The sequence below is a fragment of the Rhodnius prolixus genome, unplaced genomic scaffold (assembly GCF_049639745.1).
Source record: "Rhodnius prolixus isolate KJV_2025 unplaced genomic scaffold, Rpr scaffold_16, whole genome shotgun sequence".
Taxonomy (NCBI): domain Eukaryota; kingdom Metazoa; phylum Arthropoda; class Insecta; order Hemiptera; family Reduviidae; genus Rhodnius; species Rhodnius prolixus.
In genome coordinates, this window is record NW_027411616.1 from 3,683,604 (window position 1) to 3,694,543 (window position 10,940).

The following is a 10,940-nucleotide window of genomic DNA, read 5'->3' on the forward strand; positions in this document are numbered from 1 at the left end:
TCTCCTAGAAATCGAATATAGTAATTATTATTTTTAATTCTACTTTTATTTTTTTTTTATGCTACCGTTAATTACTTTATTATTTTCCTCTCAGTTCTACGCAATCGTTTCTTATAGCTGCAGAACTTAGGAGTAACTTAATACAAGAAGTCACTATAAGCTCTAAAACTTCGAAGACAGTTGTGAAAAGCAGGTATGTTGACAAGAACGCAAACGTTGGTTTACTACTAACTTAGAATCAGGTAACATGCTAATCGGCACCTCCTTTGGATTGTAAGGAAACCCTTCTTCTCTTCCCATATAAGTCGTGATTTTGTCTCATTCTTCGTATTGTCATGTGAAGGGCGGAGAAGGAATGAAAACGATTCATCGTATGAACTACCAACGAAAGTTCTCCATTTCACCTATTATCAATTTTAAGTCTAGATACCTGCACCAAATTAATTTTTATAAAAAAATTTTTGCATTGGTAGCTGCTAGATGAGTTGAGGAAATATTGTGGAGTCTATCGTTCATACTAATAACATGATTTCGGCAGACCATACATTTGTTCGCTTCTAGGAGGAAATCAGAATAAGAGTAATTGACGTTCCTGTATGTGTTCGGATCTAATCCCATAGAATATCTATGGGACATTGTCAAATGATCGCGATAATTTTTCAACTGTTCTCAACTGCTCACATAGCTCTACAAGAACGAGATGTAGTTTCACGTATACAGGGTGTAGTAACACTGTACACATACACACCTCCCGATCTTTATCTGGTACTCGAGAATAATTAAAAGTTATCTACATTTTGAAACAAACTCTATTAACAACTAATTTTTTTTTTTAAAAAAAACATTAATAAATTAAAGAAGACCAACAAATAAATTTATAGACAGACTATAATTCAGTTACATTTTTTTACTTATTTTTGAAAATTTGAATTTTCCAACTACTGCACAGTCTTTGTTAATTTAATGTAAGGTGTATAAGAAACCATTTTTTAGCTGTTGACTGGTTTTCGTCAGTCGATTACTGTGTAAACAGGATGCAAAATACTCCTAAAATTGTGGTGCATGGTTTGTTGCTGGCAGATGTAACTTTTTGTATAGAACAGGCAGATTAGACAAAAAGAGCTTGTACTGTAAGTATTTGCAGATCTTGAGTACTGGTCTTGGCTAGCTGTACCTATCAATCGCTCGTTCCACTTTAGAACGAGCACCTACTGCAGCCACAGCTCTACGTTTCTTTGTTAAAAGAACTTCGGATAGTACTCTATGCCTTATGACTGGAGAGATATAAATGGTGAGCCTTTTTCAATATTTTCTGGGTGAATCTCTTGCGGAGCGCTGAGGGTAATGAACGGACATCTGTCAAAGAGGTGACGGTTGTTAATTGTAGCGGACAAGGTCAAAAATCAATTGACCCATTTCTTTGATCTTAAAATTGTATCCACGTAGAGACGGGATCGAAAAGTGGTCAAGTGAAGACGGCACCAGGGAATTTCCCGTTCAAGGTCTGTATCCGTTGGAAATAAGAACAGTTTAGATGCAGAGAAATACAAAAGCATCAGACAACCAAACAGCCTATCAAGCGTGAGTAAAAGGTGAGCGAGTAAAAGTTTAAGGCTTTTCAAATGAAACGTAAGACTAATAAGTCAGCCATATAATTAAGGTTCCTATTCGTTTCTTCGATTGAGCATGCCAATGAATTGGACCTTGCTGCATTACTCCAGATAAACGTTAAGTCCTTGAGATTTAAGTTAGGAGGATGTTGAAATCGATTGCATGTTTTAAAGAAATAATATCATAGTTTAATTTTTGGTGATATAATCTTTGTAACTGTTTTTAAGCGTGCCTTTTGAACAATAAATATTTATTTTTGTTAAATATGGAAAGAACTTATTTCATTTAATTAATGTATACTGCTTTCATCAGAAGTTAGTGCTCTCAACACAGATTCGCGCAGTAACTGGAATCGGTGGGCTAAAAAATTTATCTTCGCAAAATAAAAATCAAAGTCTGCAAATATAAATATGGGCGATAAATTTAAAAATTATAAGTAATAATTGAAAGCCTTATTTACATTTTATACAATTTCCGATTAGAAAATCTCACAATAATTCTTATACATTAAACGCAAATCGTTTGTTTTATTACTTGATTACTTTTTCCGGAAGGGATATTTTTTTTTTGTACATGTGGCATTAATAAACGCAGGCAACCTGTTTAGGTAAATGTAGAACCCAGTTTCAGCAACAATTAAGTGACGTGTGCATGTGGCTGTGAGCGTTTTAACAGACAGTAAAAAGCACAAAGTTGAAGATAAAATGTCCAACAGAAATAAGTCAGTTTTTACCAAAGAAGAAGAACTTCTACTCCAAGATTTCAGCCGGAATGTTTCCACAAAATCATCAGCTCTTTTTTATGGAAATGCGTTTATTGTGTCGGCTATTCCTATATGTGAGTACTGATTTATGTATATTAGGATAGTTTAAAATACTGTGATTTATTGTGCAGTTACAAATCATTGTAGTTATTAATTGCCGAAGTATTGGATATAAATAATTTTTTTTTCAGGGCTTTTTTGGAGAATTCATATGATTGATGTATACAGCTCATTGTTTTCTTTCATAATAGTAACATTAGCAAGTACTTATCTCGTTGCTTTTGCTTACAAAAATACCAAGTTCGTGTTAAAGCACAAGGTAAGTGCAATGGAGTATTTACTAAATTTGCTTTAATCTAAACAAGAACTGATACTCTGAAACTGCCCTTATATAATTAAGTAACAAAAACTTAGTTTAAAAAGTTAAGTATAATAGTTGATTAAACGGCGAAAGAAGGTACAAAAAGTACCCGACATTTCATTCATATTTCAGCTCGTAATTTTAGCCATTTAGAAACGTACGAAAAATTTTTATGCGTTTTATTCAAGTTTTATAACATTTAAGTAATTTTACTGCATTAAATTTATTAGACGTCTCAGACCTTTATGCTGGCCAATTTCAAAATATATATTCAGTAAAGTTAACCCATTTAACTTATTACTAAAGTACTTTACTAATTATATGATTTTAAAACTTCTTTATAATTACTTAATTAAAGGGATTATATTAAATTAGGAGGGTGCACCTATTGAAGTGGTCAACTATTATAGATACTTGGGTGTTGGGGTTACGCTACAGTTGGCCTTAAAGAAACATTTTGAGAAGTTGTCTACCGCCAAAATTGGGATAAATACTACCTGGTCGAGTTATATTGTAAAGAATGAAGTGTCATTATCGGCTAAGTATACTGTTTTTGAGGCTGTATCGCGGGCAGTTATATATTACGGTGCGCAGGTGTGGGGTTTCAATCAGGTGGAGCAAGTAGAGAAACTCCAGAGGTTTTTCTTAAAAAAGTTATTTGGACTCCCAACATTTACACCCAATTACATGCTATATTTGGAGACTGGCCGTAAGCCTATGTTCTTGTATACTTTACAGTTGCACCTTAAATACATTTTAAAAATTTTAAATTTGCCAGAACATCGTTTGCCACGGAGTACGGCACTAAAGTGTATGGAGAAAAAAGTTTACTGGTACAAAGAATGGCTCGCCCTGGCTGACAAGTACGATCTGTCTATTGGGGGTGCAGTAGGTGTCAACAATGAAGAGTTTGCAGGAAGTCTGGTCAGGCATGTTGATGCAGCTTATCGCCGAGGTTGGCTGGAGTTGGCGTCTCGCTCGCAGCACCACTCTCTTTATAGTAAATTATTGTACTGTGAAGGTCGACAGACATATTTGTCTGATGACAACAAGCTCTACTTTATGAGAGTGGTGTTTCGTGCGCGATGTCAGCTGTTGAATTTAAGCTGAGTTTTAAGAGAGTTTTGAGATTAAAGTTGAGTATAAGCCGTTCGGAGATGCTGCCGATGAACTGTGCACACTCTGTAATTTGCGAGAGCGAGAGGATGGGTATCACTTCTTAGGAGTGTGCCCTATCCTGAGGGAGTACAGGCTGAGATGGTTTGGGAGAGTGCGGTGTTCTGAAGAAGAAGTGGTCGACCTTTTAAACGGCGGAAATTGGTACGCAGTATTTCAGTTTGTGACCAGGGCGGCGGTGTATAGGAAATTTTTAATTGATAATGAATAAGGAAATTAGTTCAGTTCATTTTTTAGTTATTTAGAGTTTAATACCCCAGAAAGGGTTTATTATAAATTAGGCGTATTTATTATTTGATTGGATTTTATTTTTAATTTTGTACATTAGTTTTCTTTTTTCATGTGCTTTAATGGAGTTAATTTAGTTTATCTTTTGTTCATAATAATAATAGTAATATTAATAATAATAATAAGTAAGGAGAGCATTTTAGGTTTGTATGCATTGACTAACTTGACAGACAGACAGATTGTCCATTGTCCTATAAGTGTTATAATTTTTTGTATTATTATATTTTTAATGTACCTATATTTAATAAAACACTATTCTATTAAATTAAAATTTAGAAATAAATTACTGTTACAAATAGTTATTTATTTGTTATTAACTGTGAGTACTTTGTGTATTCTTCTGTAGCAAAAAAAAAAAAAAAATCCTAGTTTAAAAGAAATAGGCTATTACTTTCGTTTGTCCAAAGTAATAGAAAGTAAAAAAATGAAATTTTTATTACAGGCCTAAGAGGGTGTGGTGTGACATACAAGGAAGGTAGGCGGGATTAGTAAGTCGTTTCTGATTGGTTCTTCAACCAACCTACTTTTCACACTTTCATTGTTCACTGTGATTGACCAATTCTTTATTGCTAATTATTTCTATAAAAATATTTTTTTTTTTTGCCAATTTTTCCTAAGAAGATAATGAAGTAGCGAATTATGTAATAAATTTTCTCAATAAAAACAACGATAAAAGATATTTCTTGCTTAATGTCTTGATTTCTTTACTAATAAAATAATTTAAGGGCAAATAGAAAATTAGGAATAATGGCTATTTTCTTAGGAAAAAGGTAAAAGAAAATTGTCATCCTATTGTATCCCGCCATTTTGTATGTTTATTTGCATAGGGCTGTTATTTAATGATTTTTAAAGATTTAGTGATGAATAGTTTGATACCTCCTATTATAATCAATCTAAGATAAATGGTGTGCAAATCTTTACTTGAAAAATATTTTATTTATGAAAATGGCCAGCATTATGGTCTGTGACGTGAAATAAATTCTAAACAATTTTAATGTAATAAAATTACTTGAATGATATTATAAAATTTGAATAAAACGCATAAACGTTTTCGTACTTTTTTAAATGGGTGATATTAAGAGCTGAAGTGCGAATGAAATGATGGGTACTTGCGGATTTGAGTACCTTTTGTCGTTTAATCAACCCTTATACTTAACTTTTTAAACTGTATGTTTTCGTTAAGGAGATTTTTGTACCTTTTGGATAGATTTTTCTTTTATTCCTTGATTTGAATAAATTTAAATATATCGAATGATAAATAAATATTAGGATATCTAGAACAATTAGACTGATTTTCGCCGGAAATAGAGGATAAAACGTGTTTATCTTAAATTGAATGACCATAAAAATCAGTTCACGCGTAGATAATTTAAACGGTTGCAGTACTTCCCCTTAGCAAATGCAATTTTGGGTGTTAGGTGAATGAGCAAAATGGCGCTTAAATGTCACTCCTTTCTGCCTAATTTTCTCAAAGTCGGGCTCAGATGTACAAAGTAATTAATATTATAGTTTAGAGAGGGCCTTACTTGTGTGGGCCAACTCTCCTTTTAAAGATGCGCAGCGTCGAGACCCTCATTCATAAAAATCGGTTTAGGCGTTACGTTGTTTACAAAAAAGGTACGGAGAAGATCAACAACAAGAACAAGAACATTTTCTGAAAATGCTATTTTTTCTAATTTTTTTGCAACTGTTTTCTCGAAATCTATTAGTTCTAGATAGTTGCAAAAATTAGTTATTAAAGAGCATTTGCTTTATATTTCAAAGGAAATTTGGGAATTTGTAAAAACCTTTTATAGAAAAAGAGGAACAAATTGTTAAAGTTGGGTGTTTTTAAGCGTACGTTTTTTTTGTGCAGTTTTTCACGATCAGCCCAACCCATACATGCACCGGACATTTTTAATTTAGTCGAAAACCACTAACTCTTTTTCATTGTATCATTTTTAATAAGTTTAAAAATTGACCACTATTTTCTTTTTAATCTATGTTTGTATATTGCAGATAGCTGTAAAAAGAGAAGAAGCTATTTCACGTGAGGTGACAAGGAAATTATCGGAAGATAAAAAAATGAGTAAAAAGGAAAAGGATGAAAGGTACAAAAGATTTCTTCTAAAAAATATATAGTGCTTGGACTTGTACTGGATAATTTCTATAGTATAATGAAAAAAATTCTTCTTTTTTTTCATTCTTTTATTCCGGTTACGAATTTTCATGCATAACCAGTTTGGTTCAGTGAAGTTAAAGGTACTACACAAAGTTTTAGGGAAATATCGGATTTTGAGGGATGTTGCTAGTAAGCTTCCCTCTAATGTGTCATTTCAGCACCATCTACTTACAGCTATTAATATTAAGTAATAACGAAAGTATTAAGTTAGTGAGTGGGGGGGGAGAGAGAACATTTCTCTACTAATATGTTTTATATAATTTTAATATTACAGTACCTCGGAGGTATACAACACTATATCACATTTATAACTTTTTACAGGAGAACAAATAAAAGAGTTTTTCGCGGGTTTTTCTTACTTATAAACCCACGGAAGTTATTTTGTTTAAATCTTCGGTGGATAATAAGTAACATAGATTCACGTTAACAGATGGTTGTGTAACAAAAAAACAATAATTTTGTATTAGAAACATTAAAAAAAAAGAAATTTAAAAAAAATGGACTTCCGAGGTACTGATAAATATTTTGTGATATAGAATAATATAACTATAATGTTGTGAATCCAGACCAAACACTCAAGATAATGTTCAACTGAGTTTATTGTCGCTTAACTCGTTTCTGCAAACAATACATATTTGTGGCGCTAATGACCTCAGCAGTTGACGCGCCAAAAAAAAAAAAAAAAAAAAAATATTTGTATATATGTAAATAAAGGCATACAAATATTAACTTTTATAATGGTATTTACCATATTTTTCTCGTTTCTGAATCCAAAACCAAATATCAAATTAAATACAAATCTGAATACTCAAATAATGTTTTTAAAAACACAAATCACATGTTAGTTACCGTTACAGCCGGTTAAAGTTATCACAATTCACTCTAAAGTAGAAACTTATATGTTGTGCACTAACTTATAATAATATATTTTATATTATATTTTTGCTGTTTTTTAGGATCTTGTGGAAGAAGAATGAAGTGGCAGATTATGAAGCTACAACATTTTCCATATTTTACAATAACTCACTGTTTTTGGCGCTGGTTATTTTTATCAGTTTCTATTTACTAAAAACTTTCTCTCCGGCAGTGTATCCTTTAAAAACAAATCCATAGTTTCTTTAAGTCTTTTTTTTGGAGAAATATAAAGGGTGACCTGAGTTATATGCTCCACCCACTTTTTTTTTAACGGCGGGAAATTTCGAAAAAATAGAAAACGTGTTTAATCATTTTTAGTCTAGTATATTTTCAGTGATTGACCCATTTTTTTTAAACCCCAATATCCCGAGATACAGCATCCAACTTTTTTTTTCTAATGGAACATTATATATATTTTTTTTGAAATCGGTTAGGTTTTTCAAAAGTTATGGTAATTTAAAATATGAAAAACAAATTTCAGTTTAATGTCAAAATTACCTTATTTTTTTTAAAAAAAGCTGTTCAAACTGGGCATCATCAACGAATAGGCAAGCCAAAATTCTGGACTCCCACGCTCTGTTTGTAGCAGCACTTATGGTGGCGAAGTCAAGATAGAGTTATTCGACTATAATTCAAGGGATGAAGAGATTCTTCCGGTTAAGGAATTTTCTTCGCAAGTTCATTCGCGGTTTACAATTGAACCCCCTTAAACAGCACACAAGAGTTAAGAAATAATATAGGAATAGAATATACCCTCTCTTTGCCCAGTAGGATGATGCTTAATTGAATTTTCCTGAAAAAATGTTTCAAATAAAAGCTATAGATCTGTATTCAACTAGTACACCAAGTTTGAAAAAATCATAAAAACCGTTTACGATTAAAAAAAAACTGCAAAACTATAAATAAATCAGTACTTCCACTTGATAGGTTTTGCCTTAAACCTTATTGTGCCATTCATTCTTTCTCTTTTGACCCATGCGAAATTTCGAATTAGAATTTTCCTGCGATTTTTTACTCAGACCAATTTGTAAAATCCACTTTTTCGTATACCAGGAACTTCTAAACGGATGTTTTCTGTGAACTCTAAAAATAAAAAATTGTTCTATTACTGGTAAGTAGAGTAAGACATAGTTGGAGAAATTGGTGTTATACAATTCTCCCTCAAGCACCCTATAGCTAAAACAATTTTCTCTAACGTTTTGTTTTCTTTAAATAAATTGGATAGGAGCGAATACAGTTACTTTTCTTGTGGGTATACAAAATGTCAGGATATTGAGCAAAATATTCTAGCAGCCACACCCCTAACACACTTGGAAGTCCAATTGTCCAGAAACTACTTATTCCATTTTTATTGTTTAAATAAAAGTTTTATAAATATAATATAAGCATTTAGGTAAGTAAACAATAAATGAAGTTGAGAGATGAACCATTTTTGAAAATCACGTAAATTAAAAAATTGCTTCCGTATAGTTATGTGTCTCTTGAAGGATTTTGACCAAAACTGCAGTACACGATTTTCAGTAAAAAAATCAATTCCGAAATTTGAAAATGTTTGCATAACCTCCTCTTACTAATTATAATACAGAATCAGTTTTATTTGAAATTATTTTCCTGGAAAAATTTATTGTTAGTTTTTCTTTCAAGAATTTTGCTGTTCAGAATCATTTTTATATATTTATAATATTTTCCTTAACCAAAATAAACAGTAATTATGTTCTGTCAATAGGGATCTCAGGAGGCATACTGGCGTTGTTGTCTACTGGAACAAAATAAATTTTGTAAAATCTTTTTTTTTTTCAAAATAAAGTACAAAATGTATTCTTTTTTTTATTGTAGTTTAAGAACAGAAGTTAGAGTGGGAGCCGTGGAGTAGTAAGACGTACTCGTACATCAACCTGATCTCGTTGCCAGGAAAATTACTCTGAGAATAAAGAAAAAAAAACTCAGTATATATGTAGTTTTGGTGTAGAGGGATTTGATTAAAAATACTTTTTTTAAAAAATAGCTTCACAAAATATTTGCTTTATTCAACTTTCAAAAATACAGTTCAATCCAACTGATCCAATGAAATACAACACATCTTTTTAAACACCTTTTTAAAAAGCAATAAAAATCACGAACCATCCAGTAGGAATGTTCTCCACGTCAACAACTGTCAATTATAGCCAGTCAAACCAAAAAACTTCATTAAAAAACAAATCCTTTTAATTACTGCGTTCTACTTAAAACAAAAGAACGTCTTTAACTGGTACAACTTGATAATAACTTCCTAAATCAAGCGGATTTCTCATTTTAACATCCATTCTTCCTCCTTTTTTTTTGTATTTTGTTCTTCTCTTTCTCTTTTCCCATATACGTATTTGACGGCATATAAGACGCACTTTTTTGCCTAAATTAGGTCTCAAAAAAGTTACCTGCGTCTTATACGTGAAGGACACAGGTTAACTTTCAATACTGAATGCTATTTTTAGCCCGGATAAAGGTCTAGACACACATAACTTTTTCTACATCTGCCATAATTATTTTATCAGGTTTAATAATGACTAAACTGCGTTGCTTTAATTTATAATTGACTGTTCATCCGAAAGGCTGGATGGACGAAGCTGGAATGAAACTGTGGTTACAGAAAGTATGGGCGAGGCGACCTGGTGGACTCTTAAGAAAACCCTCTCTTTTGGTTTTCGATCAGTTTAGCGCCCATAGAACTGAAATTTACATATCATGTTCAAAATAGCTTGCCGTTTGTTAATTTTCCTTAATAAAAATATCTTTGGTAATTGCATTCAATGATTGTTTATTTGGCTTTTACGAAACGTGAGAACTAAAAGAAACCACATTTTAAGTTATTGTGGTACCGCGCTGTCGCGCGGACTATTGAATTTTTTTTTCCTTGTGTGTGGCCTTCTAAATAAGGGTGCGTCTTATATGCCGTCAAATACGGTATATTATTGGGGCGACTGTTGGTTCAGTGGTTAAGTGAAAGATTCCCAGTTCGAATCCCGCGTATAGCTACTTTTTATTTGTTAGAAATAGAAAAAAAAAGTTTATAGTAAAGTATGTGCTTCCGCTCCCGTCCACGAATATTTTATTACTTATTAAAACTCTTTAAGAATAAATGTGGATTAAAGCGCGATAGCTTAGTTTTATCAATCCATACGGTGTTAAACCCCGTTCAAAATGTTTTGTTTTAATTTAATTTTTTTAAATTCAGAATGATCTTTGACGATCAAACTAAGAATATTGTGCTAGCTAGGGTTCTTTCAATGCAAGAATAGATTTTTCTATTCTTTCGATGTTGTACTCTGATGCATGCAAAATTATAATGAAATTCATGTAATAAAACAAAAGAACCTTGTGGTACCAAGCTCGATAATAAACATTTGGAAAGTAGTTAGCTGCATTTTATATCGTGAAGTCAGTGACGACGAGAGATAAGATCCTGGCAATTCACCCAGGTTCTTCTTAAAGAAGTTCTAGGGAGATTGTGGTACCGGCAGTTATAGATACTCATTCTCTGGTACCTAATCACACATCTCTTCCCAAAACAGCTCTCCCTAGATATTTAGAAGAAGGCTCCCTTAAGTAATTAAAGAAGTTTTTATTTTCAGAAGGGTATATTTCCTTCCAACAGCCAGAAACTATTCTATCCAGAAAAGCTCCAAGTA

The 10,940-nt window shown here is 32.2% G+C and overlaps 1 protein-coding gene across 1 annotated transcript; it reads left to right on the forward strand.

Moving 5' to 3' along the window:
* Positions 1-2,212: 2,212 nt before the first annotated feature.
* LOC141457442 (translocon-associated protein subunit gamma) lies at positions 2,213-9,093 on the forward strand. The gene is made up of 5 exons (XM_074134434.1): positions 2,213-2,448; positions 2,566-2,693; positions 6,198-6,289; positions 7,317-7,448; positions 8,982-9,093. The coding sequence occupies exons 1-5, from the start codon at positions 2,316-2,318 to the stop codon at positions 9,046-9,048; spliced, it is 552 nt and encodes a 183-aa protein (XP_073990535.1). The 5' UTR covers positions 2,213-2,315; the 3' UTR covers positions 9,049-9,093.
* Positions 9,094-10,940: the final 1,847 nt, after the last annotated feature.

Coding starts and splice junctions, on each gene's coding strand:
- LOC141457442 (XM_074134434.1), top strand. CDS start 2,316: ATGTCCAACAGAAATAAGTCAGTTTTTACCAAAGAAGAAGAACTTCTA. Junction 2,449..2,565: donor TGTGTCGGCTATTCCTATAT/GTGAGTACTGAT, acceptor TTTTTTTTTCAG/GGCTTTTTTGGAGAATTCAT. Junction 2,694..6,197: donor AGTTCGTGTTAAAGCACAAG/GTAAGTGCAATG, acceptor TGTATATTGCAG/ATAGCTGTAAAAAGAGAAGA.